The sequence below is a fragment of the Podarcis bocagei genome (genome assembly GCF_964188305.1).
Source record: "Podarcis bocagei genome assembly, chromosome: 8".
Lineage (NCBI taxonomy): Eukaryota > Metazoa > Chordata > Lepidosauria > Squamata > Lacertidae > Podarcis > Podarcis bocagei.
In genome coordinates, this window is record NC_138133.1 from 42,009,808 (window position 1) to 42,032,613 (window position 22,806).

Here is a 22,806-nt window from a genome sequence, read left to right on the forward strand (position 1 = left end):
ACAAATACTGTTTCAGGATGAGGATTAGTGATGTGACTAGTTCTAAGCCAATCAATGCTATGTTCTGCTGGCATCTGGTGTAAACACAAATAACATGTTTTCCCCTTATGACTGAACACTTAAAATATGACAAGTAGACTTCAGTGGCCTCACTGCTTAAACTTATACAAAGTCGATAGCCACTCTATGGCTGTGATCCACATCTGTATGCGTTTCATGGCTGAAGGATTCCTAGCTTTCTTTTTTGAGGAAACATTTCAGAAGGGAGCCCCTGCATGTATCTAGGCTATTTATTTCCCTTTTACAAAGAGAACAAAGGCCCCTGCACATGAAAGGCTTTGGCTTGCATTCTAAGGCTGCAATTTTGCACAGTGCTTCACAAATGAAAGTCCTATTAACTATTTGAAAGGGGCTGATCATAAATGAGCATGACGTAGACAACAGCTCTACTAAAAGCAAGTAATACTAGTAAACACCACTGGGTTCCGGGTTGTACTCTTAAGCTTTTGGTTATACTTAACACCTGCAAACAAGTTACTCATTTCAGATTTTACATATATTTGAAGAAAAACCGCTAGTAGCTTTCAACAGTTACCCCCCCCCCCCCGGAATCTGTCCAATGCTCTGTTAGTCATCTTTAAGCTAACAGATAACACTACATCTTGCAGCAAGGACTTCTGTGAGTTCACTGTACATTATATGAATCAGCACTTCCTCGACCAACCAGTTTCATGCACAATGTAAGTGTTTTGACAACATACATTAATACTTCTAATAATTCTGGATAATATTATTTAATTCAATAGTAAGGTTTACAGGATTCTGCTGCAACACATTAATTATTCCTCATAGCCCCATACAGAGGTAGAAATGTCTGGGTTACCAGATTTTACAGCAGTATTTCACAGATATGAATAGGTTTAGTAGAGAACAGTTAATGGTGCACAATTACTGTAAGAATCACACAGTATAGACAGATTCATAATTTTTATGTCTAAACATTGTAAACTAAGCCATTTAAAGGAAACCCCTGCGCTCCCAAGTTCTTTATGTTGGAATAACGTCACACACAAAACTCCTCATTGTGCCGCACCTGAAAACAAAATACTTTGTGCTACCCAAAAATAGCAGAGTTGCTATTTTTTAACGTTTTGGTTGTCAGGATGGCCAGTTTCCTTCTGCTATTTTTTCAGTTGAAAATAGTAATGTGTATACAAAAAAATAACCAACATAATACCAAGACTTGTTAGACTCAGCTTCAATCACTATTTTTTCAAAGGATGGGATGGGGGAGTTATATACTGTATATATATTAAAAATGAATGTACCAAGTCCAAATTCCATTGTTCTTTGGTGCTGTTTTTCTCTTGTGCCATGATTCTCATGAACCAACCCTCTCTCTCTCCAAGTTGCTATCAAAATCATTCTAGGGAGAAGAGCAATAGACATTCTGAATCATGGCGGGGGTGTGTGCAATTGACAACCCTCCCCCTCAAGTGACATGGCACCGACTAGCAACTATGCCTGCTATAAAAACAGAAATGAAGGAAATGAAAAAATGCATGAGTAGGACAACCTGTGCTTGTTTAATATGTTTTACTGTATTCAAATGGGATTTAGGTAAAGGTAAAGGGACCCCTGACCGTTAGATCCAGCCGCGGACGACTCTGGGGTTGCGGCACTCATATGCCGTTTACCTTCCCTATTTATCTACTTGCACTTTGATGTGCTTTTGAACTGCTAGGTTGAGAGGAGAAGGGACTGAGCAAAGGGAGCTCACCCCGTCACGGGGATTCAAACTGCCAACCTTCTGATCAGCAAGCCCTAGGCTCCGTGGTTTAACCCACAGTGCCACCCACATCCCACGGCGCCACCCACGTCCAAATGGGCCTTACTCCCATGTAAATGTGTATAAGACTGCAGCCTTAACATAGCTAAACGACACCAAAATACTGAGCTGTAAGTCAGGTAAGTCCTGTTTGAATCTTGACTCATTCAGTGAATTAACTTGGTCTTAGGCAGGCTCTCTCCACAATCCCCAAAATAAGGATACTACTACTCTTAGAGGACTCTTACAAGGTTTACACATGAGACATGGAAAGTACTTTGAACATTCTGATGTGCTATATAAATGGTAAGTGCTATTAAGTCAACAGTGCTTTAACTGTACTCTCTCAATTTTAAATATTTGTATAGTCTGACTTGCAACGACAGACACACATCATGGTTTAGGACTGGCACAGCTTCAGTTTGTTCATTTCAGAATTACTGAACAACAGATTGCCAGCTTATTTGTTAATTAAGGTACCTGCATAGTAATGACTGGGGATGGGGGGTGGGGGTAAGGAGATGACTAAGTAGTAATAATATCTTCTAATCATTGACGGAAAAAGCTATAACTTGCCGATTCCCACCACCCTGCCATTTAGCTGGTAAAGCCACAGAAAATCAGCAAAGGAGTTGGCAGTCCTTTAAGCCATAAAATAAGCTATTAGGACAAGCATTCAAGCACAGCATGAGTTTAGTGTTGGCACTAGTATTGGGTTTAGAGTTTGTTTCCCCACTACCTTCGCTTTGCCAAAACACACACAAAAACTATGCTGAAATTAAAAGCTTGAGAGAGACACAAAGGTGATCCACAATGTTTCTGCATTTTTAGGGCTTTCCTGCATACAAGTTCAATTACACAAAAACTGTTCATTTATTGTGCACATTCTTCATGTCTTTCTTCAAGTTTTCACTTCTGTTGGAGACACCACAATTTCCAAACACTCAAATCACAATACTTTATACCTGGGAAAATGAGACATTTCACACAGATAACACATTCATTGCCATTAATGTTCAGACTGGAACAGAGCAAACAACTCACAGGCACCAGAATATTTTTGCAATGCAATTAACAATGTGTGACAATGTTTCCATTATATGGCTATACAGTATTTTGGTGAACCAGATGCACCAAATTAGAGGATTATTTCTGTGGCTGCTTTGCTTCTTACACCACAGAGTGTTCCAGCAAAGAAGCTCTAAACACACACACACAAAATGCAACAGAAGCAAGGCTAACATGTAGCAATGTCTTGTGATTTTGCAGACCCTTCCATTCAGAACATTTATTTATAATATTTGCAAGTCACTTTTTCCATTCACAGAGGGGGTTGTGCTCAGAGCAGCATACATCACCATCTTATTAATATTCTTTGGGTCTTTACAATCTTTTTTCTTGCACACACATATAGCTAAATAGAATAGTAAACTCCTCTTAGACAGTAGGATGTCTGTTTATAAAGCCAGGGTTGTATTTCTATGAAACAAAAGAAAATTCCTAGTCCCAGATTTTCATATTGGGACCAACTGGCTCAGTCTCAAAATCCCTATCCTGAGTATTTGTGCTTAAAAGTATCATTAGTTTTAATGGCAGTTATTTCCAGTGTGTTTAGGTGTAGAGGATCTTAACACGACACAGACTACTACAGGGGTAATGTTCTAGTATCTGGGTTTTAGTCATGATGCTGACTTTCAGTAGCTGCAGAAATTACAGCAATTATCCACACAGTTACTGTGGATAACTGTAGATTCACATCATTTCTAAGGTCTAGCTCCCACAAAGGACAGATAAGGAAATAAATATTTTGTGGGCTGTAGTTGAAACAGCATGCATTGACTTATATGACTGAATGCTCTGCCATACAAAAATAAACAGAACTGCTACATTTAGGGAACTTGTATGGCTAACTTAGGATCATTCCTCTGACGTACTAAATTTTGGTTGGTTGGTTGGTTGGTTGGTTGTTGTTTTTTGGTACAGAGAAGCATTCAGTCAGTCATGTGAGCCCACACCTGAAAAGGTAGAGTCCAGGAAGAGGTTTACCACATTATCTGCTATTTGTGAGAACTAAGCATAAGTCATGACCCTTTCCTGCTCAAGCACTCAATTCCATGGTTCTCTTAGCAACTGACTAAACGCGGCCGAGACAGAAGATTCTGATGCTATTTTCAATAATTGGTTAAAATACTTTGCTTCAGTCCTTTGAATATATCTCCCTTCAGAGCCCTTTTCAAGTATTAGCACCCAGTGGAAGAGACTTTCTTTGCTAGTGTTCTATAAACTCCACTATCGAAGGCAGCATGCCTCTGAATTCCACTTGATGGGAATCAGAAGAGCACCGTTGAACTCATGTTCTGCTTATGAGCTACATAGAATCACAGAATTGCAGTGCTGGAAGGCTCCCCCAAGGGTGATCTAGCTCAACTCTCTGCAGTGCAGGAACCACAGCTAAAGAATCCCTGAAAGGTTACCATCCTATGAAGGTTTTTCAAACAAGTCTCTTAAATATTGCAGAGTGCTTGGTGTTCCCTTTCCTTCGCACCTGTCCAGGTTGGGCCCCAGAGATCTGCCCGCTCAGCTTGCCTGCCTCCCCTCCTGGCATTCTTGCTCACCCCCAGCTCTGGTGGTGGTGAAGCAAGCCCCCTCTGTCCTGGGGGAGCCAAAGGTGGGGTTGCCACTGGGCTCTCCCCCTCTCTTCATTAGAGGGGTCCAAACTGTCTTTGAGCCAAGGGAGAGAAGGCTCTAGAGTTCAGGGCTCATTGCATCCTAAGGCTGGAGGACCCATGGAGGACAAGGTGAGGCCTGATCTTCCCATATAGACATCTGGCTGGCCACTCTAGGATTCTGGACTTTATGGGCCTTTGGCACGATCTAGTAGGACTCTTCTTATGTTCTCACCTGAATAAGATTCCTCATCCCCACAGTAATGACTCAAGTGTAGCAGTGACCAATGTGTTTGTATGGCTGCCAAGCTAGTTCTGTGCTCAGTGCTATTACCTAGGTTAAAACCATCACATCCTTATGTGATGTTGTATTGAATTTTCTAGGTCATGAAAAAAACAGCACCCTGCTGTGATTTATGTTGTGCTGCTTGAAGATTTTCAAATGTTGGAAAAACAGCTTTTCATCTTCTGATCAGCACCAATATCTACTATTTAAGTTACCCACATAAATATAATACACCGTTCAAGGATATGTGCCATTGCCACTTTTGACTGTGCTACATAAATGAGTGTAGGTTTTTTTTAAGTAAATAGAAGTGTAACTATCTAAGGTTTGTTCTATACATGTACTTTTAAGTTTAGAATTCTCAAGCACTGTTGAGTGTGAGTACTTTAGGCACACAATTCGAAACAATTTTCCCTTTGCTGCAGAAAGACTAATTTACCTGAGATCTGCAAAAATAAAGTTTTATTTATATTTGAATGTGGTACAAACCCCACTTCCCCTCTGCTTCAGCCTAAAAGAGGCAAGAAGTGAACTCAATCTGGGATACCTGTGATTTTTTTTTTAAAAAGCATAGCTGAAATAAATTCTCATTAAAAGGGGGCCAAGAAGCTTACAAAAATTAAAAATTTCCCTTCACCTTCCTATAATGCAAGTAATTTTTTTTCATAATACCTTTGCTATATAGACTGTATTAAGAAACATACAATTAAACCATTTATCCTATAAGCAAGCCATCCTGAAGGAAGCAATGTAGTTCCAAAAGGACAAGTTTCCTTGTTTCCAGGAATATGTAAGTCCGGTCAATTCTCATCATCTCGCCTATAGTGAATAGTCTGAATTTCCTGAGCTATGAATGCAGCCATTTCCTGGGTACCTGCTGCGACCACTCGGCATGACATTAGATCTAGAGGTCCACCTATGAAAGGAGAGGGATTTGATCAGTCAAACAAAGCACTTGAGGTTCAAAAGTAATGTGAGACTGTCCCCTCTGTGACTCAAACCATTTCCCATATAGTACAATTCATCAGATGAAAGACCTCCATTTCACGGGAAGACATTAAGGAGCAACGCTTAGCTGGAACGCACCCACCTTCCCTCTATCATAGGATGGGGCAACCATTGGGAGATAAGTAAGTTGCCTGTTCTAGATAGGGTTGCACTTTCTCTGAAGGAACATGTGCCCAGCCTGTGGGTACTCCTGGATACATTTATGTCACTAGATGCCCAAGCATCCTCTGAGTTTTACCAGCTGTTTGGTCTGGGATAGCCTGACCGCAGAAGTCCATGTGCTGGCAACCTTGAGGTTAGATTACTATAATGTGCTCTATGTGGCACAGCCCTTGGGTCTGCTGTAAACCTCCAGCTGGTGTAGAATGCAGCAGCTACGCTGCTGACTGGGACACATGGCTGATAGATATGACATCATTGTTAAAACATATGCACTAGCTGCCCATCTGTAACTGAGCCAGGTTCAAGGTCCTTGCATTCATTGCAAATGAACATCTTAGGTCCAGGATACCTTAAGGAATGCCTAAACTCTTATATCTGAACTTGATCATTGAAAGCATCTGCAATAGCATAGCTGGTTGTCAAGTTGGTGGGATTCATCTGACAACAACAACAAAACTGAGACGTTTTCTGCCCAGTAAGGGTGGAATGCTCTGCCAATAGACATTGAGCAGGCACCTTCAGTTTCAGCCTTTTAACACCTCCTGAAAACTTTTCTATGTCACCAGACTTATGCAGGCAGTCTTTCCATATTACCGTATTTTTCCATGTATAAGACGCCCCCATGTATAAGACTATTTTTTGAGCCCAAAATTAAGAAAGAAATATTTTAAACACCAAACCGAACAACTTTGATATTTTATTAAATATTCAAAACACCAGTATATTTAGTACCGTATATTGAAACATCGAACAGTGAGGCAAGCTGTGTAATGGCAGCTGCTCCTGTCAGCTCAGTATAACTCCATTGTAGCTGCGGCTCCAGCTCTCCCGCCTGTGTGTTGCACTTTTGTCTCAGTATTTACAGTATGTACCGTATTTACTCCACAAGCGCCGGCAGATGCGAATGCTGATCGAGGAGCTGCGACTTCCAGAGCTGCCTGACTGAGGGCACTTGGGGAATGGGGGGTCTGGGTAGCCAGGGGGCAGCTGAGGGAACCGAGTAGAAAGGACAATGCCTGGAGTGGGGGCTGCTGGGGGGGGGAGTACCAGAACAGGGTTTGTCGTGAGGCCATTAGTGAGGTGAGGCGGGGGGGGAGGGAGGGAAATAATATGGATGGTGGCATGTATTTATTTATATATTTAATTGCAACATTCAGTGTATAAGACAACCCCCAATTTTAAACTTAAATTTGGGGGGGGGGGGATATCGTCTTATACATGGAAAAATACGGTAATTAGTTGATGGTACCTGTATGTAAATGTTATGTTTAGATATGTTTAGATAGATAGATAGATAGTTGTAAACAGCTTTTTTACGATGTGGTGATATGAATATTTTTATAAATAAAGGTGCATTATAAACATGTGTTACAAAAATAATATTTTTTGCTTACCTGAAGTATCCATCACAACACCACCTGCCTCTCTGATAATAACTGTAGCTGCCGCCAAATCCCAACAGTGCAAGCCAAACTGGTAATATGCATCTGCAGCACCAGATGCTAGAAGACAGAGCGCCAACGTGGAACTTCCAATGACACGAACCCTACAATAAATCACAGGTGGGAGCAAAAAGACTTGTGAAAAGAACGAAAACCATTGATAAAGCCAACCCATGAGGATGTACTCATGAGTCAAGGTTAGAAAAACTAGTCATCAATCTTAACCAACGATTTGTTGCACAGACAAACTGGCATATTCACAACAAGTTAAAATATTATCTTAAGAAAAGCCAGTCATATGTTTCCAGGTGTTTGTCTCAACATCTCCCCCTTTCTTTACAATGTTATCATATCCAGCAAGCAATGTCTGTTTGTCCTATTCACTTGACAATGCAATACAAGGCTGCCCCGCCTTCATAACTCCCAAGCAAAAAGAAAGAGGAGGGGTGCTGACTGACTAACACTGAAAAGTTATATTGATGGTGCAGTGAACACTGGCAGAGGAAGAGGAGTGCGGAGGGAGCGCTCCGCCCCCACAGGCGATGTGCACCAGGTCCCTGCGGGCAGCGCACCCCGCCCCCAGGATGCGCGCCAGCCCCGCCCCCGCCTGCTCTCCACCCCCCTGGGGCCAGAGCACGAAGCTCCGCCACTGGCAGTGAATGGGGAAGTTGGTTCAGAGGGAGTTCTGTAAGTGCACCAGAATGCCTGCAAAAGTTTAGGTTCACTAAATTTAAATGGATGGCCTCAGTAACTGAAATATTAATGAAGGTGCTGGTTCTTTTCTTTACAAAGGTTTATGATTTATTTACTTTTTAAAGAAGATCTTACCCATGAGCTTGGGCCTTAAGCAATCGCTCCATGTTGCTGAGAAATAGTTTCAAAGTGTCAGGATCTCGTTTTGGGCCAATCTCTGTTAAAATCAAGGCCTTTGAGATATCTGCAAGACAAAAGGTTATTTTGTATTATTGCAACAGCTTTTCAAAGTAGGTACTGTCCAATTTCTACTGTGAAGGATCTTTGAATATTTTACAATAAGATCGCTTCGTATGTTCATATATTTCTGTTCTTTTTTGAGAGTCTTGCTTATTTCCAAAAGCTTTCAACAAAATTCTGTGTCTTGAAATTATGGAAAACAAATCTGCTTATTACTTTTAGCTAAATACGTTTATTTGGAAGCAAAGTCTTATACTCTTAGAATCACAGCAGATTCTGCAATAATATTCAGTCAAAATAATTCTACAGCCCATCAGCTCTAAGCCTATCACAAAGTACATTTAAATCTTACAGTAGAATATATCATTCCTATCATATCATATTTGCAAAATTCATACGTGCAAAATTCAGAATTAATACTACCACCATGAACTAACATATTATTTTGAAAAGCCTCTAAAGTGATTGCATAGCCTGCACACATTAGAAGCCTATCCCAAGTCCTAGTATTCTAGGACCAATTAACTGAATTTCAAGCTTTTGGACAACTTTTCTTTAGTGTATACATACATACTTCACATCCTACGTTAATTTTTTTTAAATTCTCCATTGAGAAGTCTGCTAGTCTTCCTTAATCACAATAAAAAGTCTCTCTACTTCCACTGATAGAAATCAGTCAACATATTTTCCAACAAGAAATAGGTAATAAATAATCTAGAATTCCACTAACTCTGCAGGCTGACAGTGCTAATCCACCCTAAGTAGGCTGCTTCATTATTGCAGCCTCAACATGAAATGGGGTACACTTAAAATACTTTCACTGCAGTGGCTGTGGTATTTAGAATACATTTTTTAAGGTAGTTTTACATAATTGTAGAGAGATTCATGCCAGCACCATTCATAAGATATGAACTATGTCCACTCACCTGTCACTCAAGAGCTGCCTAATCATAAGATTAAGCAAGGGTCACCAGTTCTATTGCAGCCAAATTTACAGTGATTTATAAAAGCCTCTTTTAAACTATTAAGCTCAATAATTAAAGTATGGTATAGAAAAGAAGGACTACTTAAATAAATGCAAAATACATTCAGTTATGCAGAAGATACATCAAGGGTGCAATCTTATGTGCACTTACCTGGAAGTAAGCTCCACTAAACAGAGTGGATCTTACTTCTGAGTAAATATGCAGAAGATTGCTCTGTAAGTCTACCTACATATGGTAACGACTCTCTAATAATACAATATTCAAAATATTTCTTTTATAGCGCTTAAACCAACCTGTCACTTTTGATACCTGAAGCCTTTTGTCATTACAAAATGCCCCTTGACCTCTTCTACCAGTGTATAATCGTTCTTCCGTGCAGTGATAAATTACACCAAATTCAAGCTTTAGCATTTCAGGAAAGGAAAAAGATTGTGAATGCAATTTGTATTATATATATTGCAATATAAACAGATTATCACTATATAAAATGCATATAAATGGCAGTTTATGCTACTGATAATAAAGAAGAAATGGTTTTGAGCATGCCAGACTTTCAACTTCACAAGGTACATAAAATTTCAATAAGAAATTAGTTAATCCATCTCCATAGACATTTTAGGGCTAATTCTTACATGTTCAGGAAGCCCCTGGAAATCTTTTCTGCACACTGTTGACAACAATGAGCAAGAGCTCAACACATCAAACGTATCACACAACTGCTTAGTTTTCATGTTAAGCACCAGTTACTATCCAGATATAGTGCTGGCACAAAAACTCTTGTTTGCTAAGTCTGTTGAGTGGTGCTGCCTGGAGTAGCAGGACAGAGGCTTCAAGTAACCTACAGCACAAAATCCATAGATAAAAGGTCCAGTATCCCATCTCTGCTTTACCACTTGACATCACCCCCATACCTTATTTTACAGTTGCTTTGAATAAGTAAGTCTGACACAGGCATGTGAAGTTGTATCCTAAGAGTTACCAATATCTGGTGTTGAATATACAGTACAGGAGTGGTGATAAGAACTAAATGCAAGACTATTATCCCTACCCAACATGTCTTTGCCAAATATTATTCTATGGAACAGCTTTGTCCTTTCCACCTGCCATCTAGCAACAAGGGTGTGTCCCAGCCAACAGACAACATTTGTTGTTTCCCCTACAGCGTAGTCCTTTTCTGTTCTAGAGGGTTCTGCATGAAGAAAAACTGCATTGCATTACCATTGCATCTGTGTAATGCAAAGTCAGCTACTCTGCCCTTGAAGGAATAGTATCAAGGGCAGACTTATAAAGGCTGCCAATACAGGTTTTCTAACAGTCAAGACAAGAATGAAAAATTACGTTGCAGCACAGGTAGGTAGATGGCAATAGAAAAAAACCAACAACTGGTAAGTCTGCCACTTGATAGATGAGCTGGAAGCTGCTTGCGCAGTCACTCAGGAAACAAATAGCATGGCTTGATCTGACCTTTCCCTTAAGTATGACACGCCTAAATGCATTTACTTGGAAACAAGTCATGTTGATTTTAATGGACCTTATTTAAGAAAAGAGACATACATACATGCATACATACATACTCCACATTTTTCTCTGACAGGGGCTCAAGGTGGCTTACAAATTAAAAATAAGAAAAACATAGAAAAAGCCATCATTAAAAAACAATTAAACATTGATAGAATTAAAACATGCAAGACTACTTATAAAAACAGGTCCCTGAAACTGGGATTAGCTACCGTTACATTCTGCCAGACATAAAGGCAGGGCGACTTATACATACTCTTTTACCCAGAGACTGATTCCAGAATCCATTCATTTATGGTAGGTCATAATAAGACTACTCACAACACCGAAGGATTGGTTTCAGGATTATGCAGATTGGTGTATTCAAACCAAGGTTATAACAGATTAACACTTCAAGATAAATACAGTAACCTAAATGGCTTTCTGTGAACTTTGTTATTTGTTATGAAGCTCACAAGATTCTCACTAAGTTTGTTAGATATTAATCTTTCACTTAATCATGATAGCAGCAGATAAAGCTTTATCCTATACCTCTTGATTAACAGCAAATCCAATGCTGACAGCCACAGTCGGAAACCTGTGTAAATAAAACCAGTTGCGTCTGTTAGTATGCTCTCTAAACAGTTAATTTCAACAACTTTACCTGTCAGAAATGCGATTGTGTTGGTTCTCAGCTAAGAAATCGAAGAGTCTTAATTTCTTTGTATCTAAAGGAATTGCACATTTTTACTTTTTACCTTTTAAAAACAAGCCCAATGGTTAAAGAATTAGGGGCATCCTGATCTGGTGGATCAGTTTAGCAGTGACCTTTCCCCAGTAGCTGAAGCAGAAATAGCTGACTTGACTTTGATTCTCAGAAAATCCCTTTCCCTTCTTCAAATCTTAGAATGCTGTGCAATTGATCAGAACCTGACGAATGATTCAACTACAACCGTCCCTCCCTCTTTTGAACTCTCCACTGAGTTTCAAAACCAGTTTGCCATGCTAATGGCAGGGAGAAGGAAAGTATATTGTTAAAAGCTATTGTCCTTAGGTACATTGTACTAGTCCAATAGTTCTCTGGATTTCAGCCAGAGCCTCTGATGATAAGGGACTCTTTTAGAATAAGGTATTTATAGGTAACTGGTATGCTGAACTAAGGTGCCAACCACTACAGTTGTTGATTGTTTGTGGTACAGCAATGGTAGCTTCAAATTCTTGTGCTACTTAGTAGCTACACCCTTTTGGTACTTGTCCCTGCACTTGTGTTTTGGTGCTATTCAGTTCTGTCCACCTGTAATAGACTTCCACAAGGCACTACATGAGCAAGAACCTATCTTGATAGTAGCCAAACTATGTAACAAAGGAATTGAGTGTGTGTACTCCCCTCACAATTACACTTGGGAAGCCCCAAGTCATAAACTAGAATCGAGTTTGTGCATATGCACTCATCAGTCTTCCTCCCAAAGCACTGGGGCAGAAGTTGACTCAAGAAAGTAACCTTATATGCAAGCAAGCCTTACTCAAATAGGTTGGACACAGAAAAAGAAAGAATGACAGAGAGCTTGAGAAAAGGCAGACGTAGCTTTTTTGCAGCACTGTTTATGTATTTACCTATGTACAAAATTACAGGTGCCATCAACAGGATCAATAATCCAGGTAGGGCTGTCACAGAGAATGCACTTTGAACCAGCAGCGGTAGCTTCTTCAGCAATAAACCTATAATGGATGAGAAAATTAAAACTGAATTATTACTTATTGGAAGGCACTTAGGCACTGGCATTCCCAAACATAGCTGTTTTCTGCTACATTTGGCCTTAAACAAGCATCAAATAAAGTACTAAAAGTTATGCTAAGGGGATCTATGTAAGTCTTTGCATATTACCCAAGAGCACATATAGAAGGTGTTTAAGTGACTTTCAGGGCCTCTATGGAGGTTTCAGGGTCTTGCACAAAGGGAAACCCATGTATCTTCACTCATGAAAAGCTGTGTGTGAATACAATGTAGCAACAGTTTGTACATCACAACAGGTAAGAGGTGTCATTTTGGATGACAGTCAGAAGCACATATAGAAGATATACAAGTCACTCTGCAATGAGTAGTTTTCTTACTATTGAAATAAAAACTACTGAGTAAGATTCAACCTTTGTCCAATATATGAACCAGGCAGGCAGATGAATAGAAAATGCCTGTTCATCACTATCATGTCTTATTTGGCTTTAAATCGCAGTGTGGGTTCCCTAGTCATGTGATTGCCATATTTGGACATCACACTAAACCATGGTTTAGCATGAAGAGAATGAGCTGCACCAAGCTTTGGCCTCCCTTTCCAGGACACAAGGAGATCAGAAGCCTAAACTGAAATTAATGCTTACTATGATTTGTTTCCAAGAACAAGACCATTTTTACACAGAACACCACATGTATTTTTGAACATGTCTTGCGCTATAATGCACATGCAAGACCTTTTGCTGCACTGTGTGTACATTCCAGCAATTAGTTTCAGCTTGCGCAAAGGACATCAAGCTTTACAAGATTACCCACACCTGGAAGAGTTACAGTTTTCCCACCTTTTCACAGCTATTCTTTCCCAATTAAAACTAGATGGCAACTGTCTATTGAAGCTTAGTGCTATACTTGTGAAAACAACCTTCAATTCCAGCCTATATAAAGGGAAGGTTACTGTTTTTGTTGCTGCTGTTGGGCTTTTTTTTCATGTGAACAGATGTCCACTAAGATTAGGCTAAAACTACTATATTCATTTCATTACGGGAAATCTAATCTGGATTTGAGAAGACATCGGAGGCAGGAGAATTAAAAAAGAACACACCCTTTTAACATGTTGTCTCCCGCCCATGGACAACCAGTTATATTCAACAACTCTCACCTGATGTTTAACTGGAGGAGTAGAATGGTTACAGGAAGGTGGTCAACCTTTTGTTCTCCTGAGGACAATCAGTCACCCTTTCTCTGCCAATCAGCAGAGGAGCAGGGGCAGGTACCTCTCCATCACAGGACTGTGCTGAGAGGAAAAGCCCTCCCCTCCTAGCCCAGCATCGTGATGGTGAAGTAAAGTGTTCCCAGTTCTGTCTTTCCCCCCTCATTGCAGTGCTATGCTTTGAGAAAGCTCACTGAATGACTATCTCTCAGTCTAACATATCTCAAAGCACTGGGATGGGCTATACATTTTATTGCATAACTAGGGATCCAGCTAGGTTGAGGGCTGCATGTCAGTGGTAGACAAGGTGAAACCCACACGTCCCCACGCTCATCCATCCCCCTTTCATAAGTTATTTACAAATCTTCCCTTCTCTCCCCCACTGCTAGCAATCTGGCAATTAGGTTTAGAACAAAGGCCCCCATTTGCATTAAATGGGATCTGTTTTCTTAAGCCTAATTGCCATTCCGGCTCCTCACAATCTTTAGAAGAGTAGCAACATATGGGGAAGGTTAACTCACCATGGCTAGCTCTCACCACCACAAAAATCACTCCCATGCAGCAATTAGGGTTAAGAAAAATGGGCCCAGCTAATTGCTTCATGGGGCTGAAACAGATGAGGGAAGGCTGCAGGATGGATGCAAAAGCTCAATGTGCTGCATCTAGCCTACAGGTTGCCAGTTCCCCATCCATTTATGACATCTTCAGACAATTGGCGGCACATTTAAGTTTATCACCAACTGTACGCTTGACAGAACTGTAGCCAATCCCTGTTATCTTACTAGTGTACGTCAGGTGCATGTTTGTATCATTCAGTCACTGCATTCATACAATGTGTGAAGCAGCTTATTAGTATTGATATTCTCCAAGCTTTCTTATTCACAGAATGACATTTTCAATTCCAGTTCAAAACATACGTAACTTGCCTAGGATAATATCGTAGCTGGACCTACCTGTGAGAGGGAAATTTTTCTTTCAGAGCAGAAACAATTAAGTTTTCCACAAAGTGATCTGTTTCTGTCACAAGATCTGCTGCAGAAGTTTTGGTAGACACCTGTTTTTCCTCAGTGAGAGCTTTGCTAATAATCTAGAAAAATTAAATCAGAAATTACTTTACCATTTCCCTACACAGAACTCTCAACTGACTCAAACGACAAGCAATAGACAAAAAAAGTTCACAGTTATGCCCATATAGAATTGCTTAAAAACATCAAATGGGTTTTGTAAAAACAAATAAAAATTATTCCCCCCATCAAAAAAAAATCAAACTGGTACTGCTGTGACATTTCACCAATATTTCAGAGACACTGGTCTGTGCTGATGTACACAATCAGGATGTAAAAATCCATTCAGTTACATTTTCAACATTTAGAACTTTGCTGCGTTGGAAGCCACAGGTTTGTCTCTAAATTATTATAAGCACAAATGTATTTTTACATATTGTTTCACAGTGATTTCCATGGTGAAATTATCCTGAAGAGAGAAGGTAAGATGTTTCATCACTCAGAGGCAGAGGATGAGTGAGAGGGAGGGCTATCTGTAAAGGTAAAGGGACCCCTGACCATGAGGTCCAGTCATGACCGACTCTGGGGTTGCGGTGCTCATCTCACTCTATAGGCCGAGGGAGCCGGCGTTTGTCCGCAGACAGCTTCTGGGTCATGTGGCCAGCATGACTAAGCAGCTTCTGGCGAACCAGAGCAGCACACGGAAACACCGTTTACCTTCCTGCCGAAGTGGTACATATTTATCTACTTGCACTTTGATGTGCTTTCGAACTGCTAGGTTGGCAAGAGCTGGGACCGAGGAACGGGAGCTCACCCCGTCATGGGGATTCGAACTGCCGACCTTCTAATTGGCAAGTCCTAGCCTCTGTGGTTTAACCCGCAGCGCCACCCGCATGCCAGGGCTATCTGTATGTGGTCTTAAACACACACAATTGTTTCCAGAGAACAATGGGCATATCTTCCCCTTGACGACTACCAAAGCATTTGACCAAATTCTGCTTTAGTAGCTTGATAGCCATCCAAATTTTATGAACATAGGGGAGACTTCAATGAGATAGTATTTTTACACATTGTTGTTTCAACTGAAATCAAAAGAATTGCTTTTGGATTAAGTCCCTTTCCTTCAAAATGGTTTCAGAATGTGACCCTATGGTAGCAGGGCATGCTTACCCAATTTACCTATTGCTTCTGCTTTAATTTGACATCTCAGAAGAAGCTGTGTTATACTGACACAGGCCATGGAGCCATCTAGCTCAGAAATGTGTATACTGACAGTGGTTCTCCACCATTTTAGACAGGAGTCTCTTTCAGCCCAAGCTGGGAATGTCAGGGACTAAACATGGAATCTTCTGCTGTTCCACAGAGCTATGGCCCTTCCCCATGACTCCTCCTGGTAACTGTTCGGAAACTGCAGCTGGTACAGAATTTAGGGGCCAGGTTGCTGACTGAGGCAAGTTGGGTCCTGTCCTTGTGAGAACAGTCCTCACATTTCAGGACTGAACTCTGACATTGAAAAGAAATTACAGTCAACCTTGCCTGGAAAGAGAACCTGTTTATTATTATATATGGGATCATTCTTACTTTCAAATACTGCTCTATTTTTGCATATCAATGTACAGTAGTTCTTACTGGGTCATTTTACTAGGATTTCTTATAATGCATAGTTCCCTTTACCTGTATGTCAAAACACCTTTTCAACTACCAGTTAATGGAATGCTATTGGCTAGACACTGATACAATATTTCCTTTAACTCGTTTTTTTTCAACCTATACATTGCCCTTTAAAAAGGGGGTCACATCTTAACAATGTGGCTCCTTAAATGGTATCTGAAGTTGGCAATGGAAAAGCAAGGCATTCCTAGTGAAATCAGGACTACAGACTCTTACCCAAACTCTTGTTGAATATTAACAAGATACATCCTTGACACTGAACACATTAATGCAGATACAGCAATGATGCAATACAGTTTACTCCCATTTAAACCCACCCAACAACCTCAAATTAATGTGTTGTGTTTTTTTAAATCAAGTGTTCCAACAATGTTTTCTTTGATATCTTACCATGGGCTACTTTTAGGCCAGGTAGTTAAGAAGAGCCATTTCTGTAATGTCCAGAAATGCAAGGTAGCTTTCCTTTGACCTTTTGTTTGACCTGGCCCGGCTGAACCCCATTTACCTCCTAAACTGTTAATCCACAGTTAGCCCACATCTGACTTTATTTCTGGAAAAAGTACTTCTGTCCACCAGTTCTCTCTCTTTCACCTGCATCTCCCCATTCTTTTCTCCACATGCAATCTTATGCACTTGCTCGAGAGTAAGAGGGAGCTATTAAACTAAATGCACCTCGCGCCCCTGCCAAACATTCACAAACTCGACCGGCCAGCCAGAATTGACAAGGCTGCGTGCAAAAGGCTTGTAGTACTCAGAAGCTCTGTCCGCAACCAGGAGACCTGGCCCTTCGCTGCCCAGCAGGTAACATTGTGTGTGTGTGTGTGTGTGTGTGTGTGAGAGAGAGAGAGAGAGAGAGAGAGAGAGATGGAGATGCAGCGATTTCTCAAGTCCCACACGAATCTCAAAAGGAGGCAGAGAGGCATGTCAATCCGTGTTTGGAGCTTCTTCTTGCTTACAGACCCCGCAGGGTCGGGGGAGGGGCAGCAGCGGAATGAAACGCCGCCGCCCCCCTCCCCCTTGCAACCCTGCTTCCCAGAGCCCCCCCACGTGGCGCCTTCTCACCTGTCCGGCCCGGAGCGCCAGCTGCACCGCCACCTCCATGCACTCCTTCCAGGGGTCGCCCGGGCTGGCGGCCGCCTCGCCCCGTTTCTGCTCCCCGCTGGCCTTCATGGCAGCCGCTGCCCCCCTCCCTTCCAGGACGCCTCCGCCTTCTCGGGGCCCAAGTGAGGCGGCCTCCCCACCTCGGTCCCCAGCGCGCGGGGAGGGCGAGCAGGGGGCTGGGGCGCAGCGCTAGCCCAGGCGTCGCTCGTGCAACTTCCCCGCCGCTTGGCCGGGGCTGCTGCTGCTGCTTCTCCCGCTTAAGGCTGGACGAGGGCGTCCCCTTCTCCTTGTAGCCTCCATCTTTCCCAACATCAGGGTCTTTTCCAGGGAGTCTTCTTTTCTCATGAGGTGGCCAAAGTACTGGAGCATCAGGATCTGTCCTTCCAGTGAGCACTCAGGGCTGATTTCCTTAAGAATGGATAGGTTTGATCTTTTTGCAGTCCATGGGACTCTCAAGAGTCTCCTCCAGCACCATAATTCAAAAGCGTCAATTCTTTGGCGATCAGCCTTCTTTATGGTCCAGCTCTCACTTCCATACATCACTACTGGGAAAACCATAGCTTTAACTATATGGGCCTTTGTTGGCAGAGTGATGTCTCTGCTTTTTACTTCTTTCAGGCAGCCGCCCGCCTCAGTTTAAGATCTGGTCTCATCCTCACCTCTTCCTCTATGAGGTTGCTTCTGACTGCAGGGCACTTTGTCATTGTTGCCATACAGGGTCGTTCAACTTGCCAACCCCCGGTGCTGTTTCCCCTCACTTTAACCCCTGAGAAATGCCCTTTCCCATCCCATGTAATTATGGAGCTTGCCAACCGCATTTCTGCAGAAATATCCATGCCTCCCCTCTCCTGCACACAAACCACCCCCACGGAAAGCTCCTTCATCTTCCTCTTCCCACGCATTGCATCTGTTAACATACTTTTCACCTTCCGCCCAGTCAGGGCTGGACCAAGACACAATTGCGCCGTTCTGAGGTGAACCACAAAATGGTGCTCCCTCGTCTCCAGGGAAGGAGTAGTGAGTAGGAGAAAACAGTGAGTTAAGATCTACATCCTTGCCTTATGGGTGGCCCAGCCCTACACCCAGTTAGGAAGCCACAATTTCCTCCTGTTCTGCAGAACCTTTAATACCTCTGCTTTCATCTCCACCCCACTCCCATGCCTCCTCACTTTCTCAAAGATGTAGGTACATCTGCACCTTATATTTCCAGGCTGTGGAAGTTTTGTGTGAGTTTAGTTTTAGTATATAAACTTAGAAAATAATACACACATTTGCATTTATTGTATCACTATGCAGCTTAAAAAAACTTTTAAGCAATATAATCTCAAATCTGTGGACAATAAAATGCTACACACACACATTGCATAATGCTTAAAATATGCTCACAGTTTTTCAAAATACCTATTTGTTGCATTTATATATCACCTTTCTGTCAAGTCCCTCCAAGCAGTTTATAATTTTAAAATACTAAAATATATTATATGTAAAGTTAGCCCTAGGTGGGGAGAGGGAAGTCTGACTGGAGAAGGTCATAGTGTTGTCTTAACTTGCCTTGGCCACTCTCTTCTTCCTTCTCACGGGGTAGATTACTGTTGGAGTAACTGGACATGAGAAGGGCTTCATTTCCTTCAAAAGTGTAAATCACTCCATGGATGAGCTAACTGCAGGTGCGTGGCCAGCCAAGCCAGCTGCTGTGGTAATGGCCCAGTGCCCCCACTATAAATGTGATAGATGCATGTCAACTCAGTAGTGTCCATTAATCAATTAGCCAGTCAGTGTTACTTTTCAAGTGTAACATCTTGAATTGCTGAACTTATTTAGAGCAACAGAGATACTTTGTACTTTTATATATCTGTTTACAGTATATCCATATCTGCTTACAACCTACAAGCCGTCCGTGTGGTGACTGGTACTGCGAGCAACTTCTAGTAAATGGGTGTCTCACCTGCCTGAGATTCCCAGCAATTATGATGATTGGCCTTATGGGTGGGGAGGGGACAGTCTGACCGGACTAAGCCCTGATATTATATTTTCCTTCCTGTGGTGGGTTCGTCCAAGATCAGATACTACCTGTTATTTTCTGCAAATGCTACTACAGAATGTTAAAGAACCCCCTCCTGCAAAATTCTGCAAATAGGCTTTGGCATGTTTCCTGTGCAGGAACTAAAGGTCAGACACTCATTAAGAATTCACTGTACAGTTAATGGGTAGTACAGTGGCATACATGTCTACTCAGAAGTAAGTCTCTTTGCATTCTGTTAGGATGGCAGCTTAGGCTTTGCTTTGGGGGGGGGAGGGTTCTTGTGCCAGTAACAACTGTATGACAGCCAGATAGTTATCAGGCTAGGATTTTCTATTGTGGAAATACAATTATGGGAAAATTTTCACCATGACTGTGCTCTCTCTTAATTTTGTGTTATGCTATGCCCCACATGGCAGTCATTTTTTAACTGGTGCCCACAGCACTCTTAAAATTTGAAATGTGCTCACTGGCCCCAAAAGTGGTGATCCCTGAGTTACAGGGTTCTACTAACCAAAGTATATTGTAACTTGTTCATACCTACTACATGAAAGGCACGGATAGACATACTTGGGACAGAAAATGTGGAACACAGGTGTGAATGGAAACCAGAATGTAGATCCTTAAAACACTAGTGTAATGGTATTCCAAGATTCAGCAGCCTCCACAAACTGTACCCTGTGAAGCCTTTAAAATAAGTTTTTAAGTACAGTGGCACATGCTCTGATCATAGTAGTAGTCCTTTGAAAGAATATAACAGTAGAGGAGGAATTTAAGTAATATTATTTAAAAGATGATGGATTTTATGAAAATCATCCTGGATAGTATTGTAATGCAACCGTGTGTGTGCACGTGCGCGCGTGCATGTGTGTGTCACTCTTTCTCTCTGTCTGTATGCAATATCTAGTAAAAGTTTAATTAAATATTGGAACATGGACTATAATTCCAAACACACTTTATAAAAAATATGCAAATGTGAAATATACAAATTTAATTTAACACTCTTCTGGCTTTTAAAAATATCTGTTGTTGTTTGGTTATCAGTGATATGAGCATTATTTTCCAGCACATTTCCCACATATTTATTTGGTATTCAGCTTTATGTTCCAGCTGCAGCTAACATGATTTTTCTTGCTAGGGCATGCTTTGGAGACGTTCTGTGTGGAGCCGGAATTATGCATAATGAAACCTTACTCACTGGAACATGAAGGCTGGTTTGTAGAAAACTGCTTCCACTTTATTCATAGTACAGAAGTGGCAGGATCAGCTTCTGAATAATAATGCAAATATTGATTCATTATGATATGATGAATCACAGACAGTTTGGGGACTCTTTAAAACTACTGTTGGCAGTTTTATTTTCAAAGTACCAACATACAGAAAAAGGGGGGGGGGGATTTACAGTGCAGTCCTGAACATGCCTGCTCAGAAGTAAGTGCTACTGAATTCAATTGGGCTTTCTACCTCCTGACTGGCGTTTCCGTGCACTGCTCTGGTTTCGCCATAAGTGGCTTAGTCATGCTGGCCACATGACCCGGAAAACCTGTCTGTGGACAAACGTTTGCTCCCTTGGCCAGTAAAGCGAGATGAGCCCCAGAGTTGTTCTCAACTGGACTTAATGGTCAGGGGTCCTTTACCTTTTCCTTTACCTCCTGACTTGCACAACAGAGCAGATAGAACAGGGAGCCTGTATGTAGCAATAAAGCTGAGACTGTTAACAATCCTATCTTTATTTTTCTTTTCTTTTTTGAAAAAATATGCATCTCATTTGCATTATGTTTTAATTGTGTGTGTGTGTGCACGCCAAACCCGCTACTTGCCACCATGTCTACTAGACTGGTAAGGGCTGCGAGGAAGTCATGGGGGCATGGCCAATCAGTTCAGAGGGGTGTAGCCAGTTGCTCCCATTTTTTTCTCCCCAACATCTTCCCTTATAAAGATACTGTGGACACTTAAGCATTGCAGCTATACAAACACTTAGCACTGAACTGGATTGTACACTCTTTGGGTTAGAATTTCTTATTTTAATTATGTACATGGCCATCTACATTGATGGTGGTATATAAATAAATAAATAACCAATAATTGCCAGTTTTATTATTTAAGAGCATCCTGGTTTCACTGAACAACAGTGAATACCTGTGCAAATATAAGCCTTAGTTCTTGAAATTACATGCTGCAAAGTTATATTGAAAGTATATTAAAATGTCCCAGGGGAGGGAAACAGTGTTACTCCAGATGTTCCTGGACTCCCATCAGCCCCAGCCATTAAGGCCAGTGGTCCTGGATGATGGGAGCTGGGAGTCCAGTAACTTCCACGTTTCCAATTCTTGCTGTAAATAAGGATTAAGAATTTCAAAAGGATTCTGGCGAAAGAACCAAAACTCAATGGAACAGTGATAATAACAGAGCTGTATTTTTATCCCAGTCCCTCCGACTCCTTAGTTTAGTTTACTGTGAATGACAGGTGGTTCCTAGCTGTTGAACCGTGCTCTAATATACCTTTCATAACCCCAGGAAGTTGATATTTCATAACCACAGACTTTCATAACTTGACTTCTCGGTGCTGTTAACTAAAAATAGCCTCTGCCTGATGAGACTGAAATCCTTTTGATCACCAGGTGTCATTATGTTTTAAAAAGTCATGTAGCCTCTGTAAAAGTTGCACTTCATCCAGGTCTCTGCAGTTTCTATCTTCTGTAGAATGAATGTGCAATGTTTCTATATCCTTATTTAATTTAGAGAAATGCAATGAAATAAAAAATTACTCTGCTTCTGAAGGACCAAAATCCAACAGCACAATCCTTCATGTCTAAAAGGTAAAGGGACCCCTGACTGTTAGGTCCAGTCGCAAATGACTCTGGGGTTGCGACACTCATCTCGCTTTACTGGCCGAGGGAGCCGGCGTTTGACTAAGCTGCTTCTGGCGAACAAGAGCAGTGCATGGAAATGCCGTTTACCTTCCCGCTGGAGTGGTACCTATTTATCTACTTGCACTTTGACGTGCTTTCAAACTGCTAGGTGGGCAGGAACTGGGACAGAACAACGGGAGCTCACCCCCATCATGGGGATTCGAATTTGCATGCAAAAGGTCCTAGCTGAAATGCCAAGTGTCTCCAGATAGGGCTGAGAAAAACTGAGACCCTGTGTATCTGTTGCCAGTCAGTGTTAACAATAGTGAGCTAGATATACCAATGATACGACTTACTAGAGGGCAGCATCCTATGATCCTTCAACAGAAAGATCTACAGTGAGGGGTCCCT

The 22,806-nt window shown here is 41.6% G+C and overlaps 1 protein-coding gene and 1 long non-coding RNA gene across 2 annotated transcripts; both read right to left on the reverse strand.

Annotated features, from left to right (window-relative positions):
• Positions 1-778: 778 nt before the first annotated feature.
• LOC308593357 lies at positions 779-22,779 on the reverse strand. The gene is made up of 2 exons (XR_014010910.1): positions 22,504-22,779; positions 779-1,697 (listed from the first exon to the last, which is right to left on the reverse strand). It is a non-coding gene; the product is annotated as an uncharacterized lncRNA (long non-coding RNA).
• Positions 5,228-17,638, reverse strand: IMPA2 (inositol monophosphatase 2). Its single transcript, XM_081205667.1, has 8 exons — positions 17,485-17,638; positions 14,701-14,834; positions 12,423-12,527; positions 11,361-11,406; positions 9,605-9,713; positions 8,221-8,329; positions 7,345-7,496; positions 5,228-5,696 (listed from the first exon to the last, which is right to left on the reverse strand). The coding sequence occupies exons 1-8, from the start codon at positions 17,590-17,592 to the stop codon at positions 5,581-5,583; spliced, it is 879 nt and encodes a 292-aa protein (XP_081061793.1). The 5' UTR covers positions 17,593-17,638; the 3' UTR covers positions 5,228-5,580.
• Positions 22,780-22,806: the final 27 nt, after the last annotated feature.

Bases quoted from the DNA above. Each gene is read 5' to 3' on its own strand.
- IMPA2 (XM_081205667.1), bottom strand. From the start codon at position 17,592: ATGAAGGCCAGCGGGGAGCAGAAACGGGGCGAGGCGGCCGCCAGCCCG. The intron at 8,330-9,604 runs GTTGGTTTAAGC...TTTGTCTTGCAG, and splicing joins TCAGGTATCAAAAGTGACAG to ATATCTCAAAGGCCTTGATT. The intron at 5,697-7,344 runs GTAAGCAAAAAA...CTCCTTTCATAG, and splicing joins TGTTGTGATGGATACTTCAG to GTGGACCTCTAGATCTAATG.